This window comes from Rattus rattus, chromosome 3, assembly GCF_011064425.1.
Source record: "Rattus rattus isolate New Zealand chromosome 3, Rrattus_CSIRO_v1, whole genome shotgun sequence".
NCBI classification, from domain to species: Eukaryota; Metazoa; Chordata; class Mammalia; order Rodentia; family Muridae; genus Rattus; species Rattus rattus.
Window position 1 is genome coordinate 204,243,638 of NC_046156.1, and position 26,501 is coordinate 204,270,138.

General features: G+C 43.3%; 1 protein-coding gene across 1 annotated transcript in view; it reads left to right on the forward strand.

The window, feature by feature from the left end:
* Rasgrf2 (Ras protein specific guanine nucleotide releasing factor 2) overlaps nt 1–26,501 on the forward strand; it is a 213,167-nt gene that overhangs the window by 114,086 nt on the left and 72,580 nt on the right. The window contains exons 13-17 of the mRNA XM_032897050.1: nt 5,766–5,848; nt 10,138–10,386; nt 10,956–11,215; nt 19,369–19,476; nt 22,760–22,849. Of these exons, the coding sequence (XP_032752941.1) occupies nt 5,766–5,848; nt 10,138–10,386; nt 10,956–11,215; nt 19,369–19,476; nt 22,760–22,849 (790 nt within the window). The remainder of the gene's footprint in view (nt 1–5,765; nt 5,849–10,137; nt 10,387–10,955; nt 11,216–19,368; nt 19,477–22,759; nt 22,850–26,501) is intronic.

The window sequence follows — 26,501 nt, forward strand, 5'->3', positions numbered from 1 at the left end:
TTTATTCTCAAGTAGATTCTCATCTAGACAGTGAGGCAAATCTGAAGATCAAACACGAAAAGACAAATCTTAAAATTACTCTGAGCAGCTAAAAGTTGGAGTAGTAGAAACATTTCCAGAGTCGGCAATCTGTAAACTTAGTTGTATTTTTGTTATAGCCAAAAATGTAAAACTCTTAACTGTGCGAGTAGGTCTGCTCAGACCGTAGGGTGCATAGCAGTTAAAATGAATCAGTAAGCAATACAGAAGAATGGAAATAAATCTCAAAGCAATGAAGGGGGAAGAAGGCAAACATCTTTGTGAATTTTAAAACTACAGATGATACTGTATACTGTAATGCACGCTGAAATATAACCAATATTTAAAAAGGAGGCAAGAACAAGTGAGTGTTTTGCTTGTTGTTTTGTTTTTGTCAACTGGCCATAGGATAGAGGAACCTTAACTGGGAAAATGGCTCCATACAGATTGTTGGAAAGCAAGCCTGTAGGGCATTTTATTGATGAATGGTTGATGTGGGAAGGGTGGTGAAGCCCCTTGGCAGGTGGTTCTGAGTTGTCCAAGAAGGAAGGCCATGGGGTCAAACAATGTTCTACTGCAAAGGGTAAGCGACGTCCCACTGTGGACTCTGCATCAGCTCCTGCTTCCCGGTTCCTGCCTTGAGCTCCTGTTCTAACTTCCTTCAGTGATAGACTGTGATGTGCAAATGTAATCAACACCAACCCTTCCCTCTTCTTTTCTTTTTTCTTTGCTTTTGGTTGCGTGTTTCATCACTAAGACAGAGAAGGTTCAATTAGCTCAACACGGTGCTTACGTCCAAGGGGGAGGAGCCTAGAGGAATGGAAGAATAAAGAGGCTTCTGCTCTGCTTATTGTGTGTTATATCCTTAAAAGACAAAAAATGTCCTACACAGATGCCCTACTCGAATGCATCAGTAGGAGTTCAGTTTTGGTGACTGGCATATGGAGGTCTTGTTTTTTCTAGATAGTTGGAATATAACATAAATAAAAATTAAAAAAAATACAGGGCTGGAGAGATGGCTCCAAGGTTAAGAGCTCACATTGCTCTTGCAGGGGAAGAGGACACAGTTCTCAGCACTCACATAGTAAAGAGGACTCAGTTCTCAGCACTCACATAGTAAAGAGGACTCAGTTCTCAGCACTCACATAGTAAAGAGGACTCAGTTCTCAGCACTCACATAGTGGCTAGCAACTGCGTAAGTCCAGTGCTAGGGAATATGATGCCCTCTTCTGGGCTCTGCAGGCACCAGGAAAGCATGCAGTTCATTTAGGCACGTTGTACACAAAACCCTCATACACATAAATAAAGACAAATAAACCTTCAAAGTGAAATAAAAATAAAACTTTAAGGTGACAAATATCTATATTCTCCTTCTGTTTATATCTCCTAATTTCCAAAATATGCACTCACTCCTCTGTTTGTGAAGGGACAGAGTTAAGAAAAGTAGGAAGAGACTCGCATTCTACTTCTACGATGAGGAGTAATTTAACTAAATAGCTAAAAACTCCTAACGTCTTCTTGTGGCAACTTTTGGATATTATGCCCCCCTTTAATCTCTTCTTATAGAACTATATGTTTCTTAAGAAATTAAATTGATTTCAGCCAAAAAAGAAGCAGTCTGACGTATGGCGTTTCAGAGGCAGAAAAGAAAGACGCAGCTCCTGTTTCACAGATTGTTGTAGCACTGTCTGACTGCTGTTGTTTTTCCCTGTGCGTCTTTTGAGTCAGTCTTCCGTGGTCCTGGGTAACTAACTCCCTGGACCAGTGAGACGGAGGGAAGACAGCTTGTTCTTATGCTGAGGATGGAAAAGTAACTCCATTTGGCTCCTTGGAGTGGTACCATCTCTCGCCTTTGGTACATCACATCTCCTTTGGTTTCTATAGAAACAGATCTGTTTCCTAGGCAAGGGATCTATGCAGAATAGTCTTAAGACCCCTAACTTCTTGTTTCTTATTTCAAGAAGTGAGAGTGAGAACCTTTTGTCTGGTCTCCAGGAAGAGAGAAAGGGCACTCAGTCTGCAGGATTGCCCTCTGATGCCCTGGCTTCTCTTTCAGCTTGTGTGGGGTTCAGGAACACTCTGCCCCTCTCTTATTTTCCAACTTGGCCCTGCCTATGTCAGGTGCCCTTTGAACTCTTCTCCAAGGATCTATTTCCTGGCTGTCCAGACTCAGGACTCACCCAGTCCCTGTGTTCTGTAGGGAATGGAGTTATCAATCCCTAAAAACTGGGGTTGACTCTGCTTCTTCCACCTCTTTTGAAGGAGGTGTAGCTGTTTCTTTGAGACATAAGTGTGTGACTCCAGTCTCATCTTTTTCTTGTTTCTTTTCGACTGGTTTCTACTTGAGTAGGATGTAGCCTCTGTGGGACTATGGGCAGCACTAGGCCGATGTGTGTGATGGTGGCCTCAGCTCTGTGCTTGCTTGCTTGCACAATCATTGTGAGAGCTGGTGTTTATGTAATTATGCAAGTTGCTTAGAATATTAAAAAGAAAATGAGGGTATGTGGCTGCTTGTTACAGAAGTCACCCACACCGTATTTCCACTCTCCTGCTTCCTGTGTTTTCTACTCAAGTAGCAGCCTCATTGTAGGTCAGGGACGCTGGAGAGAAGGAAGCTGTTAAAGGTCATTGGAGGAAAGGGAAGATCTCTCCTTCTTCTCCCTGGCTATTTTCAGCCTCTTACCACAAAACCCTTTCTTGATTACCCCGTGCCAGGATTCACAGCTTGATGAGATAATAAGTGCTAACCTCCACCCCTGTTGTCTATTGAGAAATGAATTTGAAACAGTGCACTGTAACAGCTAGTGCTGTCAACTTGACAGATGTTAGAATCACTTGGGAAATGGGCCTCTGCTTATACCTGTGAGGCTTAGCTTCGTTAATTGGGGAAGGAAGACCTGTTTTAATCATGGACAGGACAGTTCGCTAGGCAGAGGAGCCTGGACTGTAAGCATTGGTGGAAGGAAGGGAGGGGGAGGTAGGAATGGTGGAAGAAGTGGAGGGAGGGAGGGAGGGAGGGAGGGAGGGAGATAGAGAGGGAGGGAGGGAACTGAGCACTGGCTCAACTCACCCTTTGCCTGCTCCCTGAGTGTGAATGCAACAGAGCCATCCACAGTCTTCAAACTCTTGATATCTTGACTTCCCCCAACCATCGTGGACTGTGTCTTAGTTTGTGAGCCACAATAAACCATTCTCCAGAGTGGTGCTTTTATCAGAGTATTTTAGCTCTTAGTCCAGTTTATAGTAAGTATTTAATAAGCACTCATTTTGTAAAGATCCCAGGATTTATATTGAATGCAACTTCTTGTTGTTCTGGAAATTTTAATGGGTAGGCTGGTTTGGGTTAAACTCTGTTTTAACCAAAGGGTATCATCATCATCATCATCATCATCATCATCATCACTGGCATCAGAAAAAATTGAATTATCCTTACAGTAAGGTCATCTTTGATTTTTATCATTGTTTTTTTTTCGGAGCTGGGGACCAACAGGGCCTTGAGCTTGCTAGGCAAGCACTCTACCACTGAGCTAAATCCCCAACCCTTCTTCTTGTTTTCTTACTATGCTATAAGTAGTCTCTTTCATTTTCTTCAAAATATCTAGCTTTTCATTTCCACAGTTCATCACCTGGGAAGCACAAATCATTTCCTTTATCAGCTCAGATTGTTGTTCTAATGACCCCATGGGGTCTTTGCTTTCCCCTAACCCCTTACAAAGAATATCTGCACGAGCCCAGTTTAGATCACCCAACAAAAAGGAATGCTTAGAAGCACTCAATGGCTTCCCGTCAGCCTTCAGGATAAAAGCCCAGATTCAAGATTCTCTTTCCTATTGCCTGACTCCAGCCATCTCCTACTGTTCCTGTGCTCACCTTTATTATGAACTGTGCACGGGGGTCACCAACACACATCGCCACCTGGCCCTGGGAACTCCCATAAAGGTCGTGTCATCATGTTTCATCAGGTCCAAGGGGATTCTAACCTACAGCAATTTGTCTCACTGGTGGAAACCCTTCAAAACTGGGCATGTGCCATGCTGCTGTCCAAGACTTGGGGGCAGGATGTTTTCACTTTCTTATGGCCTAAGCTTTATGTGAATTAGATGTGTAACAGCACTCATTCCATCCCTGAAGAGGAGTGGCCTGAGAGTATAAGTCCTATGTTTGGAATCAGCTCCATAGACAGAAGCCACCTCTGGACCATATTCTCTGGAGTCTAGCACAAGGGTGTTCATTTGAAGGTGTTTCTAAAGTCAGCATTATATAATATTTTCTTTATGAGAAGCTACTTATGAGAAGCTCCCCCTCTGACTTGGACTAGGAATCACTGGAATTCTGAGAATGTGTGATTTCTGTATTTTTTGGTGTGTATATCTTTGGGTTGGTGCCCCATAGCCCTGTTATTTTGAGGGTTTCTTATAGCAAGTGTTTAGACATGAAGCCCTGGCTTATCTTGACCTGTCTTCTATATTATTCTTAGCATCAACCTGGTAGGGGTTAGGTGGAGCCTAACTTCACCTATAAGCACATTCATAGCTAAATAAGGATTTGTGTGAGGAAACATAACTCAAGGTTATTTCCAATGTTGTAGTTTAAGGAAATGCATAAGGAAAACTTCATTTTCTTCATCGTGAACTCTTTCTTTTCCTGGTATCTTAAATGATAACATAAGCATTGAGGAAAGCAACCTTTGAAAGAAAAACAAACATGAAAATGGCTTATGACAATCAATGGTCTAATCTCTTATATGCATCATCCTTTCGTCTGGCATTGGGACTCAGGTTAGGCCATAAAATTAAGACCTATGTGAGGTCATGATGTAATGGCATTCTCTACACCGTTTCATTACAGTCATGGACTTTAATTTAATCAAAACAATGGTATCATTGTTTTGATTTGAAAATTTGTGTACTTCTCAGTTTTAGTTATAGTTTCCAAAAGGAAGATTTATAATTCAGAATGAGTTATTTCAGAAGAAGGCTTGAAATAAATAGGGCATATACACACATAAAATGGGGAATTAACCCAAGTTCCCAAGTTCTCTTAGAAAACAGAAAAAGTGGTTGCAGAGTGTTAAGTGTGCAGAAACACAAGACATCACACTCTGCCCCCTCACCCACCCAACGTGGTGCCAACAGAAACAAACTAGTCAATGTGGGAGTTCATTGGCAGAAAGGCACCTGAGAAGTGGGCTCAGAGCTTGCTAGTGAGAGAGACCTCCATCCAAAATGCCAGTTACAATCTGGCTACTCCGATTGCCCTTGGTGGCAGAAATGAGTGTAGCCGGGGCAGAAGGTACAAATCTCCCAGTTAGTGTTTGTGCAGACGCAGAATTCGTCAGAGTGACGTTGTGACTCAGAATTCTAAGAAACTGCAGATCTGGGGGATAGGCCTTACCTAGTGTGTGCGAGGTCCTGAGTTTGATTCCTTAGCTCCATGAATAAAGTAATAATAATTGTCACTCTGGAAAAATATGGCTTTTATATCTATCCACTGGTATTTGTCATGCATTTGGCTGATACAGTTTGATTATGTACATAGTATTAAATTAGCTTAGAAACATGTACCACCTATCTGCTCCTCTCTCTCCCTCTCTCTCTCCCTCCCTCCGTGTGTGTGTGTGTGTGTGTGTGTGTGTGTGTGTGTGTCAAATACACAGATGAGGAATCCACGTGACTTTTTGGAATCTATGACTTGCCTGACTTTTCATGTGGTTTTTAATTACCTTTTAAAAATGTATTATTTCACAGTGCGTGGACAACATCCGATGCAATGGATTGATGACTATAGTCTTCGAAGAGAATTCTAAAGTTACTGTGCCCCATATGATAAAGTAAGTGCAGAAATCCTCTCCCTGCCATTTTAATCAAGATCAGATCAGCAGAGAACGAGAACCCTTGAGCAGAACGTAGTCCGGAGGATTCACCTCTTCTGGGGAGCGTACATTGTGTCAGACATGAAGTAATTCATGTCGAATCCTATAACTAGCAATAGCTGGTATCAAATGCCTTTTCAGATTCACAGCACATGGGCAGCTAGCACTGGGATGTGTTTTCACAGTATTAACATATACCCTTATTCAGGACAAAAATCCTGTCAAGATGCTCAAGTTCAGTGTTAAACACTGCTCAAGGTCAGGGGGTAGATGAAGGTGCGGCTGGGTTATTGCCGTTGTCGCAGTGAGTACGAATCCTCTCACTCAGACTTGGCTGTAGAGCCAGGTTCAGACATTCACCACGCCTGACGGACATCAGCTGTCACCATCTGCTTACTGCATGTGTCTGGCTTTGCTCAGAGGCCATTGCTCAGGCTGCCATCTTGTCCATTCTCCAACAAAGCAAGTCCGGTAGCTTAAATGGATCACTAGGAAGCCATAGTTTAGAATGAGGAATTATACCAATAGCTACCAACTATGCATGTCAGAGCCCTGTGTCAGCAGTCTTGAGCATGTGGGATTGTATTCATTTTCAAACTTAGAAACTGGGGAAGGAATTGTCTTTTATTCTCATTTTATTTTTGGTTGTGTTTGTCCCACATTGCTTTCACGTTTTAAATGTCTGTGAATGGGTATTCGTCTGCATGTGTGTCTGTGTACCACATGCATGCAGTGCACTTGGAGGCTAGAAGAGGACATCAGCTCCCCTGGGACTGGAGTTCAGGCCATTGCGAGCCGCTGTGTGGAGGCTGGCAATGGAACCTAGGTCCTGCGGAAGAGCCTCAGTGCTCTTAACCACTGGGCTATCCCTCCAGTCCCTTGCATTCCACATTTTTAGAGTAGAATGTCTTCTTTAAAAACAACTTGGCTGTATATTTTTTTTAAAGTTATTTGAAAATAAGAACATTTCTTTCATGCTTTCCTGTGTGGATATTTTCAGGTCTGAATTGTCATGCTGAGACAAACTGCTACCTTACCTATAGAAGGATGACGGAGCGCTTCAGAGTCGTGTTAGCGTGCTCCCCGTGTGGCAGAGCATCACAGGAAGGCAGAGAATGCAATACCAGAAAACTATTAGAATGAGACTTAAAAATAGCCTCTTACATTTTAGTCCATTTTAAAAATATTTCAGAGAGGGCCGTTTATAAATTCTAGAGCAGAGATACTGTTTGGATTTAATTTCCTAGGTTTTCAACTTGGAAATTTCTTTCTGAATTAATTAAAATACCTGACTATTCAGAACAAGTATGGGGTATTAAGCCGGGTTTAAATTATAGGATTTTCTCATTAATTTTTACGTGAGGATTCTGAATTCACATACGATATGTAATCGAGAGTCCATGTGCTTTAGAATCATAATGGTAAGTCAGGTGCTGTGGGTAAGTCCAAAGCCTGTGGAACCCAAGGCACTGCATATCGACCCTTACACGTTTCGTTTGACTTCCAAAGTTAACACAAACTTCAGTTGTGTGTCTGACACTTGGGGCTGGTGCCACACACATTTACTGTCCCCTCCCATGTTAGGGTATCTGCCCACTCTCATTGCAGAACCATTTTCACGTAGACTGAACGTTTCTGCCTTGGAATTCTGGAAGCGACATAGGAATGAGAGACCTGCTGACTGGCCGGGGTTTCCCCGCCACACTTGCTATAGTCCTAAGACACAGAGAAGGTTCATAATTTATCCACTTGCCAGCCTCACTGGTTTTCTTCAGAGGAGCTGCGGAGCTTAAGGCCAGCAATTCTGCTTCCCCGTGCATCTGTCTCCATGGCTACAAGCCATTGGAGCGGCAGGAAGGGGAGGGGCCATGAACGCTTTTTTTCAGAGTTAAGAGGAAAATATCCCAACACAGCCGTGTCTTGTTGTTGGCACGACATGATAAACGCTTGCTTCCTTTTCAAACTCATCAATTATAATGGGCAATTCGGCTTTGATCCCTCAAGATGGCTCTCTGTGTGTTTACCAAACAGGAGCTGTTCTTGCCATTGGAGGTTTAAGTAGATACACTGTGGCTTTCTTGGGGGTCCCTTAGGAAATTGTGGGAGAGCCTAGTCGGTGTAATAAAAGAAAATGAAGTAATTTGATAATATTTAATTTCTTTTCTTAAAATGAGGATACAGTCGTGAATTTGAAGGACAGTGTTGTAATTAGTTTAACTTAATCTCATGCTGGTTGCAACTGCATTCTTCCCTCCTAGTGTTTTCAACAAACTAATTACAGTGAAAACGACAGAGCTCAAAACCAGTTAGAACGCAAAACAGCAACAGCGGCTGCGTGAAAACATCCCTTTAAATGGCAGGCAGACTGAGGCTTTCTTTTTTTAATAATACCTGACCTTTACTTTTTTGGAAAATGGAGATTTCGATGGGATACGTGAAAGAAAAAGATGACTATTTTATTCAACCATTTCATGAGACTGATTAATTCATAAAAAGTCACTCCGATCTTTTGATAAATGAGAACTCGAGAGCCAGAAAGCTGCTGTTGGTTGAGGATCGTGCAGTATATAAATGAAAGAGCAGTGTGGCTCTTTAGCGAACCTCCGAAGACCCACTAGTATATTTCCAAAATCAATAATGCGAATGAAGTCAGCAGGCTACCCTGGGCCAGGCCCTCTGCAGAGGAAGGCTGGCCATTAAATGGTGCAGGCGAAGTGTTCCTGCCTACACAACACATAACTCCTGCTAGAGCAAGCAAAGGAAGCTATTGATTCCTGCTCATCCAAAGAAAATACATATGCCATTGAAAACTCTTCAAAGCGTTAGAAGGCCTAAGCAGGGGCTCCCATAACAGCACCAGCTGATGCTTAGCAAGAAATTGGCTCTCAGAAATGCATGGGCCCTGTTTTAACATCAAAGTAGTGAACCCTGAACGCATCCTTTAGCACAGTAGTGATGGTCAGCACTGCCGATGTTCTACTCTGAGACTTTCCTGAAGAGGAACAGAATTGATCAGGAAGTGAAGCCTAGAGGGTTCCAGTAGTCCTCCTAGTGAGGCCACCAGTGAACGGCCTCCTGCGAAGTCAGGGGCAGCGATGGAAGGATTTGCAGAACTGTGAAGTAGAGTTTTTCATATGGTAACCATGTTAGATAGCTTTCACAGGATGGTTGGCCTGTATTATTTTTTTTAAGAGTTAATTTCCTATATTGCAGAATATTGAAAACAGAATGCAAATTTAGCATGCTAATTTGTGAGTTAAATTATGTTAAAAATTTAAGCATATTAACAAGCCAGAAAGACTAAAATAAATCAATTATGCATTCAATTCAAGAAGTTAGGAAAAGTACGAGAGGGCCCGGCAAGACGACATAGTGGGGAAAGGTATCCGCAGCCCAGTGACCTGAGCTTCAGCCCTGGAACCCACACAGTAGAAGGAGAGAACTGACTCCTACAAGTTGTCCTTTACCTCCAAATATATCTCCCCACATAAATATAGTAATTAATAAATTAAACAAAATATAATAGACATGATACATAACATATTATATGATAAATATAATATATCATATAATAAATATAAATAAAGAAAAGAAAAATAAAAAGTTAAGTAACATAAAAGGAAAAATGTTAAAAAGGGTGAGACGTTAAATGTAAGAAAATACTGGAAGGCATAATCAGTAAAGAATAATAACCTGTTATAATATCAGAAGCCATATAATTGACAAATCAAAGATTTGGTTTTAGAAGGTAAAATAATAAATTATATCTTGTATACTGGTATCACATCTTTATAATACAATGTATCCTAATATTTTACACAGCAGGACTCCATACACTAGGGCTTCTCACCACTACATTTCAAGCATACTTCTGAAATTCTGCTTTAAGTGCATGAGAAATCTCCTTTTTTCTACTAAAGTCCACATTGGTGTCGCCTTTCTAATAAAACACGATTGGATTAGGGCAAGGAGGAATCCACACAGTAAAACCATATGTCATTACAAACCACATAATTCCTTCTAGCCTCCCTGAATTAGAATGTCCTGGTGGCACATAGCGTTCCCAAACACATCTGTGGCATGTCATCCCACCTGAACATCCATCGCTCAGTCATCTGTGGAGGGCGCCGGAAGTCTGTGGAGGGCGCCGGAAGTCTCATTTGAATGTGTTTACAAACGCTGCAGCACTCAGCGGCCCAGGCGGAAGCTATGCCCGCTTTGCTCACAGACTCCTGCTTTGCATGTAGGTCTGATGCCCGTCTTCATAAAGACGACACTGACATCTGTTTCAGTAAAACACTCAATTCCTGCAAAGTGCCCCAGATCCGCTACGCCAGCGTGGAGCGCCTCTTGGAGCGGTTGACGGATTTGCGGTTTCTGAGCATCGATTTCCTCAACACCTTCCTGCACACCTACCGCATTTTCACCACGGCTGCCGTAGTGCTGGGGAAGCTCTCCGACATCTACAAGAGGCCTTTCACCTCCATTCCTGTCAGGTACTCCGGCTTGGCGGATGTTAGTCTCGAAGAGCAGCGCCTAAGCGATTGGCTCACCTTTGACTTTACTCCATGAGCGGAAGTGTTAAATTAAAGGTCTGAGTTCTCTAGGGAAGACATAGATGCCTGAAGTCTTCAACTGACCTTACCCTATGATTATTTGGAAGCTGGCTCGTTTATTTTAGCATCCTCACCATCATTACTAATTATTGTTATTGTTATTATCATTATTATTATTGGCAAACATGCTCTTAAGTGCTAATATTCCTGTGGGTCATCTAAGGAAGGGATGTGCTGTTGCCTCCCTTGCAAGACCTCTACCCCTCAAAGATGGAATGCTATTGGCTGTTACTTCAAGGCTTCACCACTCCTTGATGGCAAGGGATCAGATGTCCCAGACAGTCTGTGCTCTCCTCGCACTCGTAGCTTTTAAATTAAGGAGAATCCAGCAGTAGCAATACAGCGTTATCAAGACCATCAGATGTAGGCAAGCTGAGAGTGTGTTCCTTCGTGATAGCTGAGACTTGTCTCCATTTGTCTACACTCTGTTAATTTGCTCTTCTTTTTAGATCACTAGAGTTATTTTTTGCCACGAGCCAGAACAACAGAGAACATTTGGTCGATGGAAAATCCCCACGTCTTTGTCGCAAGTTCTCTTCCCCACCTCCCCTGGCTGTATCCAGAACGTCCTCCCCAGTGAGGGCCAGAAAGCTGTCTTTGACATCTTCCTTGAACTCAAGGATCGGAACCTTGGACCTGACTACATCCTCATCTTCCAGTAGTCCCACCACTGTCCACAGTCCTGCTGCATCCCCACCACCTCACACTGGTAAAGTACCAATGGAACTTAGCAAAGGGGTCTCTCTGTTCCAGATCAAAGTCAGGGGCCGGGGAAGAGAATGAAGATGAGCCCATGGAGCTCTGTATAGCATGCCCAAATGAAGTACTCAAAGTGTATTCTCTAGCATACTGGCATGATCACATCCCATACTTGCAGCTGCCTGGTTCCTACCATCGTTCTGGACTCTCAGCTACTTTGTAGCTATTTCCTTCTGTTTGCATAGCAAGCAGGAAGGATACAGTGCTGACCTTGAACAGCAGGCAGCTGTTAGTTTTCCTCTTCTCTACCGTCAGGGTGAGATGTAGTTAGTCATCAACAGAGGACTGGTACATCGAGATTACATGACTGGGAAGTTCTTGGCTTATGATGAAAGCTGATTGGCTAATGAGTTACCATGATACTTTGTCTAAAAGACAAGCTTTGAACGCTCTTGTCCAATCACTTGGGTTCACCGTTTCCTCCATCTCTGTTGGCTGCATGTAGGATCTGTCCTTCCCAACCCATCATCCCCAGGATGACCTAACCCGGAAGCACTAAGAGCATGCAGAGCTTGGTCATGGAGAAGGGGCTCTTCCAGGCTGGGTTAAAAGTATAGTGAGTCCATTTAAAACAGAAACTTACTTTTTCTATAATGCAGCCAAATTTTGATGACTTTACGGTGGGGTTTTACTTTGTACCCCAGGCTGTTGTTCTCAAATGTATAGCAATGCTTCTGCCTCAAATTTCCTAAGAGCTGGGATCGTAAGCGTGGGTGCACCGTGTATGGCTCTAAAATGGTGTTGAGCGTGTGGATTATAGCACATGGCTTCTGAGCTTACTTTCTTGACTGGCTTCCCATTGCATGTAGAATGGTTCGTTTCTCCTTCTGAGGTCTGCAAATCCTCTGAGACTTGTGGCTGAGTCCCTCCCCACAGCATTTTTTTCAGACTCTCTCATCTACTAGGCTACAGTTACAATGATTTCCTCCTTGTGTTTTCAAAACTCCTCGGTAGTTCCTATGGCAGGGCCTTTCAGTCTTTACCTGCGCAAACTCCATGAGATCAGTGACCTACCTTGTCTAGCTTTTTCTTCTCACTGTCTTCCATGCCTTGGCCAGTGCTTAGCAGGAAGTAAATGGCTATTAAATGGAGGAATGAAGAAAAAACCCAGGGAACTAATTGAGTGTCCTCTATATAATAGCTAATATTAACTGACAACTGGATGAGGTGTAGAGTCACCTCTGGAGATGCCTAAGAGCTGTGGATAGACTGAGTTAAATGACATGGGAATACCATACAAACTGTGGGCAGCATCACCCCACGGACTGGGGTCCTAGACTGAATAAAAGAGAGCAAGCTGAGCGTTCGTCTCTCTCTGCTTCTTGGCTGTGGACACAAGGTGATGGACTCCCCCACATTCCTACTGTTACAACTTCCCTTCTACCATGAGCTGAGCCTAGAACATGAGCTAAAGTAAACCCTCCCTTCCTTGTGTTGCTTTTGACAGGGATTGGGTCCCAGCAATAGGACAAGCAGCTGGTGTGCTTGCATACTCTTCCTCGGGGTTGTGCCCCATAGGGCTCTAAGGGCAGCCTCTTGAATTTAAAACCCAGTGCTATTGTGAAGGCCATAAGCAAGTTTCCATAGCTGCATTAGCAAAGACCTTTCCCCCTTTAATATAACTGAGCTACTTATTGATGCTAACACAAAAATCAGGCAATAAGTCAGACAGCACTCAGATTTAAGGGGAGCCCCCCCCCGATGGAGGCCCAGATCATTGCTTTTCTGCTCGCTTGAAGCTTCTATGCGCTTGCTCCCCCAGATCGCTTAAATAAACTTGCTGGGTGAAGTGTTTAATGGAATTTTAACTGGAGTGGTTGTCATTATCCAAAGTGGCAGCTTTTTTTTTTAAGAAAAGAAATTCTTTATATTGACAAGTGAGCAATTAAGAAGGAGGAAGGGGGAAGATAATTAAAAAGTCATTAAAACAACAAGCCTTGCAAAATCATGCTGAATTCTTGGAAATAATGAGGCAAGGACTAGGTGACAGATGTAACTGAGGTTCTATCCAGCGCCGGAATCTGAGCACCTCCAAGAAGGATGGAGTGACTTGGGCTTATCTTTATTATTATTATTATTATTATTATTATTATTATTATTATTATTATTAATTATTCACTTTACATCCTGCTCACTATCCCCCTCCTGGACACTCCCTCCCACAATCCTTCCCCCATACCCTTCCCCTTCCCCTCTGAGTGAGTGGGGGCCCCCTGGGTAGCCCCCTACCCTGGCACACACATCAAGTTTCTGGGAGGCTAGGGGCATCCTCTCCCACTGAGGCCAGACAACGCAGCCCAGCTAGAAGAACATATCCCACCCACATACAGGCAGCAGCTCCTGGGATAGAATAGGGCTTGGGTTTATCTTAACCTCTCTGAGGCCTCAGTGGCCTGGGCAGTCCAAGAGTTTCCCAGGGTCTGGTGAATTCTTTCCCCTCTGTTGCCAGATTCCAGTGAATCCTTGGGATCAGCACTATAGGATCAAGGGTTTCCGTGTCAGTTTCCTGGCTCCCTTTGGTTGATCTTAGGGCTGGGATGAGGTCTGCTGCCCCGTGAATGGTCAGGGCTATTCTGGGAGTTGAGCAGATACTGTGTGAGCTCCAGGGGTTGGAACTGTTGTACGGGGAAAGTAGGATGGTGCCCTACTCTGGCTCTGTGGGTAAAAGACGTGTAATTATAGGTAGGCAGACAGGAGCAGGAAGCAGAAAGGCAGGGAGACTGTGCCTGGCTAAGCAGGACTAGGGAGTGTCTTTGATATGAGCTAAGAGAGGCTTGTGACTCAGTGGGAGAAGGCAAGCCAAGCTTGGGTAATGAAACTGTATGTGTAGGGGTTAGTGAGAGCTCCTCTGAGTGACTGTCCTTCCTGAACATGAAAGCCTTTCCCTGCTTTGACACCAGGAGCAGCCCTGCAAGCAGAACTGTCTAGTTTTCCTAAGGCATCCAAATATCGACTCAGATTAAAGCAAAAGTCCTTCTAATGGTTTTCTCCTTCCCTGATTTTTTTTAATGACAAGAAAGTTAAGCAATCAAAAGCATTCATAACAGATCACTAGAACCTTTTCATCTTGACCAGGAAAATACAACTGGTCAACAAAACCTCATTCTCCTTCCTTCAGATCCTGGCAAGCACCATTGTATTCTCTGTTGCTCTAAGTCTGTTGGAAGTGAAATCACGCCATTTTTGGCCTTTTGTGACTGACTTACTTCACTTATCTTAGTATCTCAGTTCTCCTGGGAAAAGCACATGTAAACACACACATATAAGTACACATACATACACAAACACATACACACATGCACACATATGAGCATGCATATGCATACACAAACATATACACAAACATACACATGTACACATATGCACAACATGAACACACTAGAACACACAGAAGAGCACACACATGCACACATGAATACATAAACATAAGCAAACACACATAAGCACACATACAAGTACACATACATAAGAGCACACAATACACACATACGAGCACGTACATGCACACATATGAGCACAGACACATGCATACACATGAGTGCATACACACAAGCATACACAGATGAGCACACACACAAGAGCACACACACAAGTACACATGCAAACACAAGAGCACACATGCATAGAGCACATACATGTATATAGAAGAGCACATACACACACTTTGGTCAATGCCTTCCTTGGTTCTTTTTTTTTTTTAAAGATTTATTTATTTAATGTATGTGAGTACACTCTAGCTGTCTTCAGACACACCAGAAGAGGGCATCAGATCTCACTACAGATGGTTGTGAGCCACCATATGGTTGCTGGGAATTGAACTCAGAACCTCTGGAAGAGCAGTCAGTGCTCTTAACCACTGAGCCATCTCTCCAGCCCCACCTTCTTTAGTTCTTATCTTGGAGTGCACAGCATTGGTCTAGAATGCTTAGGACACTGTTAAGTGTGGGTTACAGATGAAGTGGTTTTTTCCCTCTTGGAGCAATAAGCTAGAAGACAGATTTAGGACTCAATCTGTTTGTAGCTGTTATACTATCTAAAACTATGTAATTCATAATCAACAGAAGTTTGTTTTTCAGAGATTCTGGAGGGCAAGATATCAAGAGATGAATTTTTTTTTTTTCTTTTGTTCGGAGCTGGGGACCGAACCCAGGGCCTTGCAGTTGCTAGGCAAGCGCTCTACCACTGAGCTAAATCCCCAACCCCTTGTTTTTTTTCTGTGTAGAGTAGTAGACGTGTAGAAAGCCTCACTTGAGCAAGGGGCGGGGCCAGAGGAAGGAACCCACTCTTGGCAAATAGCATGGCATCTTTATGAAGGTAAAGGTTTTGTGACTTAATCATCCTTAAAGGTCCCGACTCTCAGCACAGTTGGGCTAGGGATTAATCTTCTAACACAGGGGTAGATTCAAATCATAGCATGACAAGATTCTGATAAATGAGAAAAGCTCCTGGGCCAGGCTCCCTGGGTGCTTCAGAGCCTTGGCTGTTTATGCCCTGAGGCTGGCAGATGAGAGGGCCTGGAATTCATGCTCACAGTACAGGATCAGCTCAAGTGAAGGCAGAATTTTTCTTTCCTACTGGGTTTGCCTCAAACAAAAGATTTAGAGTTTGTGCCAAGAGTTGGGATCTGGATGCTAATAGGTTAGAACTATTTTACACTTTCAGTTCCTTGTATGCTGTTGACCTCCCATTCTGGGTGGAGCAGAAAGTCCAAGGTGTGTGGTTGATGAGCTGGCTGACAGAAGGCTGTGCTCCAGAAATGCCCACACCTCTCTGCTCCTGGGTTTTCCAGGCATAGCTTCCTGCTAACATAGCCCCTGAGCTCTTCGTAGCCCGATATTAAGAGCTTCTTACGTTTCTATTCTCTTTACCTGACTGTAGCTGCTTCTAATGTCTTTTCATTTAAGATAGTAGTCAAACAGACTCATGACCAGACACATTCGGACTAAAAATAAGATAGGTAAAGAAATCAGGCCATGGGGGGAAAGTGGGATACATGAGAATAGGGGTTATATGGTCCTCTCTGTGGCCCTCTGAGCCCTGGAGTCCTTGACTTCGCTTCTGATTTTCTTATTTGACAGAATGGAGGCAGACGAGAGAGAAATTATGTGATTCTCACCAAAAGCTGAGGACAGCCTGTCTGGACAGGTTCATCTTTCCTGGCTATTGGGACTTGATAAACGGATTCCCCACAGTAAAAGGCCTAGAATTAAAACTGCTGTCATGGTGGTTCTCGGGGGCGTTCTTCTGAATAGATAAGATGGATCCATTATAGACTCGGTTTTTATTCTGCCTTGATGTATGGGCAATCTTGGTCATGAATACCTTTATGGCAGACATGGCTGGACACGGAGGCATCAGCCTGATGTTTCAGAGCATATATGTGGAGATGTATGCTTGTTTGTAAGTGTGCACGGGTATACATGTGACATCTGTGTAAATCAAGGGTACTGTTCCATTTCCCTTGCTGTCCGGTCCTGAAAGCTTCCTAAAGGCAGGAAAGTGAAGGCTCCAACCAATCTTTAATTCGAAAGATGTTTGCATGTGCTTTGCATAACATCAAGAGTCAAAACAGCTGGCAAAACTTAAATAAGACTGAGTGCAAAGAGCTACTACTTTTTCTTTTACTTTTTTTTCCCTTTTTTGGCCTCCCACTTCAGAATCCAACCCCACACAGTCTCACGGTGTAACATCAGCTTTGCCCGTGACATCCACAGAGAGCATAGGTCTCCCTGATGGCCACCCAGTTTTACGGTAAACTCATTTAAATGCCGGGTGACCATTGCCTAATCTCACTGTCACTGCAATGGTAATGCCACTTTTTTTTTTTTTTTTGTAACAGTTCTGGCAAACTTTAAATGGCGTGAACAAAAAGAAGAGAAACAGAAAACATCCTCAAAATAAACAGGGCAATAATTTTCTTTAGAGGTAAATAATGTAATTTAATCTTTTTACATCCCAGTCTCCAAATCTAGTCGAGGCTCATCTAACCCCCACCAGGGCCCTCCTGTCCTATTGGACCCTTCCTGATTTTCTCTTCCCCCAAATGTTTCTTTAAAAAAAAAAAAAAAAAACCCTAAATGGCTATGAACTGATCAATGATGGGTTCTCAATGGAAATCAACACAGTGGCAAGCAAGGCAGGAATGGAGAGCCCAGTGGTTGCATCACACCTGCTATCCCTTCCCTCACCAGGTCCACTCAGGCCATGATCATGCACTTTACCCATCCGAGTGTGGTTACACAGCCCACAGGACCAGAATCTGTTTCCCTGTTCTCGGTTTGAAAATTGCCTGCCTGGAGGCTGAAGTGCTCCTGATTTTAGCGTTTGTTTTGAGCCCACATCTGCCCACTTGTCCTGTAGGCAAAGCTGTTTGCACAGTGCTTGGCTGGGAATGAGCAAGCCAGGGAGAAGCGCTTCCCTGTTCTACAGGGATGGCAGGGCTTCCCCTGTGTTCGCTCATAGTTGGTTATCGACTGTGCTCCTGCTCTTTCAGGACATCGAGGTCCTATTTAGTTCTCTCAGCCAAGACATTAACTTAAAAAACTGCATTTTGTTAATGCTGACTACAGGGTTCCTCGTCTTCTCAGACGGATGAATGCATGCTTGAATTGAACCAAGGACTTGTACTTGATATTCTGTTCTTCCACAACAGATGCTTCCCGTTGCTGAATGTGGAAGGAGCTATTTAGGAAATAATAAAACCAACAGCTAAGCACTGTTTTTTTCTTTTTGCTCTTTGTGTGCATCTTACCAGCTTTTCTGTAATTATGTCATTCAAGAAAAGACTCTAAGCACTTCCTTTCTCTGTTGTGTTTCAAAAGATCAAAATCGTGGCCATAATTCTAAGGGAGTAAATAATATGAAAGTTTAAAAATAGTTTTACATGAAGTCATTATGTTTTTTTTAAAATGTTTGTTGAGTAAAACCTTGGATGGTGAGGCAAGGGAAGTAGCCTACTTGACTGGGATAATATATTAGTGGAAACGGCACTAAAATTTAATCATGGTGAGTCAGTTAAAGACCTGATTAAAAAGCGAGGTAGGACCTATTGGACATATTAATTTTTGGTTTTACTTTTTTGGAAATGATGCATGCTATTGTTTTACCTGCATAAGAAGCCAAGGGAAGGAATTTAGAAGTGGCATCTTTGTAGCCCTGACTGTAGTCTCAGAAAGACAAGTCTTTCATTCTGGGGATATCAGCTGTCACCCCAAGACTCACATCATCTTAAACTTTCTACAGCTCATTGAAGAAAGTTTCACTCCATCTGGAGATGTAGTTTACAGGCCAAGTCCTTGCCTAACTTTAACTATCCTATCTAAATACCTATCTAAAACAACAAAGAAAGAAAGATAAGAAATTAATTTCACTTGCTTACTGGCGATGTGTAGCTCAGCCTTGCTAGTCAATACAGCTTTTCAGGGTGAGAGAGAATTGCTTTATAGCTCTGTTGTTCAAAACTGTGATTGTTAGCCATTGGTGGCTACTAAACATTGATTTGACTAGTGCTAGGGAGAGCTAATGTATGACTAATTTTAGTTCATGTAGCTTTGTCATATATCCATGTTTGATTAATGCTACCATGTGGGGGAAATGTATGTCGAGATCCTAAAGAACATTCTCTGGGCTTCCTGGGACACACGGTTAGAGATAAAACTTTGGCTGCCTTAATGGACATCTTAGGCAAAGAAGAAATTGTATTTTTGATTCCAATTTATTTTCTACTCTGAAAATTTTCATTGTTCTGTTTCAAGAAAAACCATTCTGGAAGGCAGGGGCCCACTGTACACTTTCTGCTCTCTTTAACCTCCTATTGCCCCAGACAGAGGGACGAGCCAAGGTTAGCCTGCAGGTTAGACGTGATCAGTGGGTCATTAGCCCAGTGGATCATTATGCACTTATTAAGCATTATATTCTTAATTATTTATTTTCTTAATGTTCTGTTGAGAAGAATGATTTGATTTTATAGGAAAGCACATTAAATGTATAAGCCAATATGAAATGATGTTTATGATTGGTGGAGAAATTTGCATTTCCATGCCTGCTTTTGCCGAGGTACTCTTGCACACATGGCCTGGGTAACATCGTTGTGTTTTCCGGCAGCTGTCCCAGAGTCTGCACCAGCCGACCGAGCGGGAGACTCCACAGACATGTCACCTTGTAGATCTCCCTCAACCACTCCCCGGCACCTCCGATATCGCCAGCCTGGAGGTAAGAGCTCAGACTGGGATTTGAAAATAGAAAGGCCTTTGAGCTTTTAGATCAGTGTGCTGCTTGGTTATAATATTTCCTTATGTAATATTAGTTACAACAATTAACAATATTCCCACCACCTAGACTCCAAATCCATTCTAGGCTCACCTAATGGCCAACAGGGCCCTCCCCTCCTTCTCTAGGCCACCCCTGCTTTTTTCTATTCCCAAATGTTTCTTAAAAACAATAAACTAACTAGCAACAACACTAACAGAGATGAACTAATCTTTATAATTAATATTACATTAGGTAATATTATAACTAATATTACATAGATCAGAGAAGTAGAAATATCAATGATCAGGAAGCCTTCTTTCAGTCTGGCTAATATTCTGGTATTGTGATGTGTTCTGTGAGGAGAAAGAGAACGAAATGTCCATCTTGGGGATGGCTAGTCGAGGGGTCAGCTCCCTACCCTGAGTCCCAGTGTAAACTATACAAGTAGGCTTGGGAAAACCATATTCATAATTCTTACTTTGTATAAAATAAAGTTCAGTTGAGTGGGACCCTATAATTTTATTAGTAAGAACCTGGTGTATATTTTCAGGGTATAGTTATAAGAAATATGCTATATGATTCCATAGTTTGTTTTGAAACACAACAAATATCTAATTGGGGGAAAGACTGCTCAAAAAGCAGAAATATTTTATCCCCCCATTTTCTGTCCTTACCACTCAAATAAATATCCAAATAGGAGTTGTTTTGAAATGTTGCCTTTCCCTGACCCCTTCCAAAGCTGATGATTTCAAGTCAGAAGAGAAAACTATGAAACCAGATCACTCCAAAGGACACAAGCCAAGTGGGGATGTTGTTTTTGTCCCTTACTCTCATGCTTCTGCTATGGCGTGCTAGCAAAAGATGGAAGTCCATGCCTCCAAGAGGTCACTGCATTCGCAGCCACCAACCTGTCTACAGACGCTGCCATCATCAGCCCTTGGCTGTGAGAGCAGCAAGAAGAGCATGGGTTGTGCTCTGACCAGATCGCAGTCCTTAAGTCAGATTCCTGGCCAGGTGCCAATCACCTTGCCATTTGGGTTATCCTGGCAAATGAAGGCAGCCCACTAGGCTTTCCTATCTTGTCACATGCCTGCATGGAGTCAGATGAATCTCTGCACTGTTCCTGATGCTCTGATCAGTGCAGGGCACTGCACTTGGCAAGCATCCCAGTGGCCTTCCTTGGGTTCATTGCCGTGTGGAAGAGAATGTGATCAGAGTCTTTGCGAGGCTGGCGAGAGTTAAATCCTGTCCACTCTGCTGTTATCAGAGCTTTGTTTTATATCTGTCTTCACATATAAAATCCTAGTTGATGTAAGGACTCATTATTTATTATTTGTCACAGAGACTTGAGAACAGAGGAAATAACCTAGAAGCTGGGATAAAATAGTGGCTACAAATAGGAGAGAATGACATATTTTCTTACTGTGCGGCCAATATTTTGCTTGTTTACTAATATTTGCCACCCGTTTTCATAATTGGGAACATTGTGAACTTTATCTATCTACCCATCCATTCATTAATAACCTATGCATCCATCTACCATCTATCTATCTTGTGTATTATCTATCTATCTGTCTATCTATCTGTCTATCTATCTATCTATCTATCTATCTATCTATCTATCTATCTATCTATCATGTCTGTCTATCCATCCATCATCTGTTGTATGTATACCAATCATTTATCCACCCGTCTCATTTATTAACCGTCTATTTACTTATTTATTTATTTATAGTATGAATATTAAAATTCAGGGGCAAGCTCCTCAGTGCTATTCAGGTCAGACTCATAGCATGCCGTTTTCTCTAAAAGCCAGAGAGAGAACAGTGACTTCGGGCCACAGCATTGGGAAATGCTTAGCAACTAGTACAGTCTGAGACATGAACGCCGCCGCGGAGGCTGCTCATTACGTCCTTTCAATTCAAAAAAATCGAGTGCTTCCCGTTGCATTTTCTTATTTCTTGGGGAGGGTATGTATATGTGCCATTGGATGCATATGGACAACCCATGCAGAGGACAACCTGTGGGAGTTGGCTCTGTGCCTCCACCACATGGGGACTGGGGCCTGAACCAGCGTTCAGTAATCTGATTCAGATTAACAGGTTTGGCAGTAAGCAGCTTTGAGAAAGTGTGTGTGAGTGTGTGTGTGTGTGTGTGTGTACACGTGTGTACACGTGTGTACACGTGTGTACACGTGTGTACGTGCACGTGCGTGTGAGCATGTGTGGAGGCTAAAGGTGGATATCGGGTGTCTTTCTCTGTTCCTCGACACATTCTGTTTTGAACTAGGGCCTCTCACTGAACCTGCACTAATTTGCTAGACTGGGGACCAGGCAGTTCTGGGGATGTCTATTCCAGTGCTGGGATTATAGGTGTGCACTGCCAGGGTGGCGTTTTTTGGGTAGGTGCTGGAGATCCTAACTCCGTTCATCATGCTCCTGCAGCAAGCATTTCACCCATGGAGACACCCACAGCCGTGTATCCTTTCAGTTTTAAATAGGTTACACTTAGTTCATCCTTCCTGTAGCATGGGATAAAACCAAGGCCTCAGATACTCTTAACAAACATTCAAGCATGAACTAGTAAAGAGATTGTACAGAAAGCATAGTGTACGGTCGTTGCAATATAATTCACCGACCACAAAAGTTTTCTTTGTAAAATATGTAATTCATTGGATCTTATATACTCAAAAGACTAGGCAGCCCTGGCATGGCTTAATTTTAACACATTTTCATTAGCTAGAAGAAATCTTATAGTCACTGCCTCCCCCATAACTGCTCATCTATGATCTGTGTGTTTGGATTCACCCTTAATAGACATTTAGAGAATCACCCAGCGAAGGACCTTTAAAACCGGCTTTTCCACCTAGTGAGGGCTTCAACCATGTTATAGTATGTGTCAGAACCTCATTCCTTCCTATGCTGGAATATCATCTTTTTCAAATCCATTTATGGGTGAACCAGCAGATGGAAAATGGAAGTTTCTAGTCTCAGGCCACAGTGAGTGCTGCTTCTGTGAATGTCCATGTCCAAGTCTGGGCATGGTTGTGTATGTTACTGTGCTGTGTGCCTAGAATGAAATGGCTGGTATTATCTCATCGTTTGCTTATTAACGAGGATGGGATGGTGCCTGGCTTGGGCCCAACCACTCATCCAATATAGATGTTCAAATGAGAATATTCACAACAGAATATCAATGGTGTGCCTCACTGTCCCACTCCATTTCTCTCTTTTGTAAATAACAGGACAGGTAGCTGACAGCACCCACTGCCCTGTTTCACCTGCTTCTGCCTTTGCGATCGCCACAGCTGCAGCAGGACATGGGAGTCCGCCAGGTGAGTCTTGAACCGGCGGCCTTTGACCGTCAGGAGCTTGATGACGATGGGAAACCCACAGTGTTGGGAGATGAACCTGGGGGACTTTATACTACGTGAAACAAGCTGGGCACAAAAACGAAACACTGCACGGCGTCACTTATGTTTGGAATCTAAAAGAGTTGAACTCAAGGAATCAAAGAGCAGAAGAGAGGGACAGGGGACAGGGGACAGGGGACAGGAATAAGGCCCCAGGAGACTAAGGAGACACTAGCTCCATAGTGACCTGAACAAAGGTTCAGTTACATTGGATGATGAGCTCTGGGGAGCTACTGTGCAGTCTGCTGACCATGGATGATGATGATGATGATGATGATGATGATGATGATGATGATAAAAATTAATACTAAAGATCTAGAGAATGTATTTTAAAAGTTTTTATCTCAAAAAGTAAATAATAGATATATTAATTAGCTTGGTTTTATCATTCTAACACACACACGCATGCATGCACATGTACACACACACAAGCACACACACACACACACACACACACACACACACACACACGCACACGTCATGCCCTAATGACATGAAATAAATTAAAGTAGCTAAACAGCCACTATCAGGTGAGTCTCGATGTCTGTTCTTTGGGTTGTGCTTCTGAAAAATTGTATGTCTGAGAGGATGTGTTACTGTCTCCCTGTGTCATTCTGTGCTCTTCTTCAGCCTTTGTACCACATGGCTAAAACATGTTTCCTCTTCTGCCCGGAGTCTAAATCATGTACCAGAGGTAGGGAGACTTGTAGAGCAGGGAGCCTCAAGCCGCTGGGCAGCTAACTTACATTTGCGTTATGATTCCTTCTGAATGGTTGCTGCTCAGTTTTCCGGGCAAAGGCAATGTAATAAAAATAAAATTCTGGTGCTTTAGTAGGTGAAAATTATGTTTCTCATCTATGTCCTTTCCCTCCCACGCAGAGCACGCTAAGATAAACCTGCAGGTGCTTTAAGTAGACCCAGGGCTGCGTCTGTGATTTTTACCACTAGTTCTAATCATGATCCGCAGAGCCATGGGGACAGATCTGCTTTACTAACCCCTGTTGCTGACCACAAAGGGGTCTCTCACCAGGGCCCATGAACCTACCTTTATAATGGTAGCTCTCAGGAAATATCTGTGTGGGTGGGTTCTAATTCGATCAACAGGGAGACACTTGGAGACTCGCCACCTTCAGTGTTCCAGCATACACGTCATTGGATGTGTCAAAGGGTGTTCTTTGTCTCAGATATTCTTTAAACGTTACGCCAAAGGCCCCATCAGCGTAGAAGAAAACAGTCTGTAATGAGCAAATCTTGACGAACCTGCCCAGTTTCCATGTGCACTGAAAAAGCTTATTTTGGTTTTACGTTTGTATTTTCACTTTTATTAATTAATGTTTTTAGAACATGGGGCCTGCCCTGTCCTTAGATGAGAATATCTTTTCCTTCCATACCCCTGCTCTCTTGGCTTGCCTGAGTTCACTCCTCTTCTCATGCCAAGAACACAGACCTTGCCTCCCCAAGCTTGGAATTCCCATCACGGCTTCTCTTGGACAATGTGGCAACCTTTCAGGCTTCTGTGGAGATGGCCGCATTGTTGGGCCTGCAGCACTCTGCTCCCACATCTCTTCTCTCTGTCATGCTGCACTGGCAAAGACCCACATCTCTCCCAGGACGCATCTACTGCAGAAGTAGATGCAGCCCGAGCCTCTCTATTAAACAGCCCACTAAATGCCCCACTTATGCTGCGCTATCTCTCTTTGCTGTATTTTCCTATCGATACTTAACACTATTTCACACTCTATATATTTGGTCAATTTTTCTTGCTTATTATTTATTTCAATGGATATAAAATCACAGAGGCAGGGTTTTTTTGTCTATATACTGCAATATCCTCAAAAGCTATTATATGTGAACGAATGATCAATGAATGTTCAGTAGCTTCATGAATCCATCCCAGTGACCGGTTCCTCCTATGTGCAATAATTTAGACTCAGTAAACAACCAGAAGATCCTGTAGCTGCCCGCACATTCTTGGTGCTGTGCTGTGTTCATTTGTAGGATGTTGTTAGTTTTGCTGTCTTTTCCGGGATGAAAGGGTTTGTCTGTCCCTCCAGATGTCTGGGGAAATGATATCCGTCACGATGAGGCAGCCCAGTGAGCGCATCCCCAGGAGGGTGAGCTGTGCTTGCTGTCACTGTTCTGGGTACCCACAGCTCTGGGCCGAGCATGTGGTGGGTTCCTAAGATGTTGTCTAAGTTGGTGCTGATGTGGCTGAAGAGTTTTCCTCATTCTCTTGACTCATAAATTCTTTAGACATAACGGAGCAGGAGGCCGTCATGGAACGAGGGCTGTGAATCTGAAGGCAAGTAGTGACTAACCTACCACAGTTCGTGTTGTGTGGTCAGTAAGACCTGACTTCATGTACAAACATCCTCGAAAGCAGGCCTTCTGTCCCCCCATCCCCCAAAAATAGGACGACTACCATTGAGGATCTCCAGCTTCTATTAGAGCTAGTCAGAGATGGTCAAGACTTTGTGGGAGCGCCTGATGCTTATACAACCTGAGAAGACCCACTCAAGCACAAGCATTCAAATGTCCAGATAAAAGCATTTAAGGCCAGGCATGGCGGCAGATGCCTTTGATCCCAGCTTCTGTATCTTTGATACAGAAGTAGATGAATCTCTGTGAGTTTCAGAGTGCCCAGGTATACATAGAGAGGTCCCCGGCTACATGGTGAGATCCTGTTTAAAAAAAAAAATAAACAGTGACAAAAACTACAGAGACAGATCTTTGAGGCGCCTTCCAAGGTCTTTAAAATGAAGAGGCACTGAAGCCTAAGCTTTGTGGACTTCTGTGTGAACTTGCTTTTCAGTAACTATGGTTTGAATTTGAGTCAGGGCCCCTAAAACCGTGGTAAAAGCTTGATCCTCACAGTAGTACTAACTGGGGAGTGGGAGTCTTATGAAATGCCCTTAACTAATTGGGGGGTACCATCAAAAGGGATGGTAGAACCCTGCCAGTCCCCCCTAGATCAAGTCAGTTGGCCGAGCTGACTGTGGTGCCCACGGAGAACAGCGTATAGACTCACTTCCGTTTTCTTCTATAGCTTCAGATTATGCAGGGTCGGCCTCCCACAGTGCTTGACTCTGTGGAGACTGCTTTAACTCTGTATAAACTTGAGATGCGGGGGTGGAGGGGTGGGGGGACACGTGCTGGTCTCCTTGGGTGGTGTCACGTTGGCTAGAGTGTTATTTCAAGGCACTTGCTCAAATGTATGAAGCAGAAATTAAGATGCGTACATTTCAGATGGTTGCTGATACAGGGAACCTGTGGGTGGAGCTAAGAAACAGGACATGAACAGAGGTCAAATACAGTGAAGAAACACAACAAGGCCCATCGTCTTGCCTACGACAACCCTGAACCTGAAGTCGTTATCACATGACCTACAATGAAGTACGGAGAGTGGGTTCTTTTTTCTGGGAGTGGCAGGAATGGTACTACAATGAGCTCCCGAGTCTCTGTGGGCAGATTTGTGTTTGACAATTCTGTGCAAGCCAGAGTTGGTTAGCACAGGAGAGGAATGGTGGAGCGCGTTTGCAGGGACATCAGTGGCACACACGATTGCTTTGGAAAT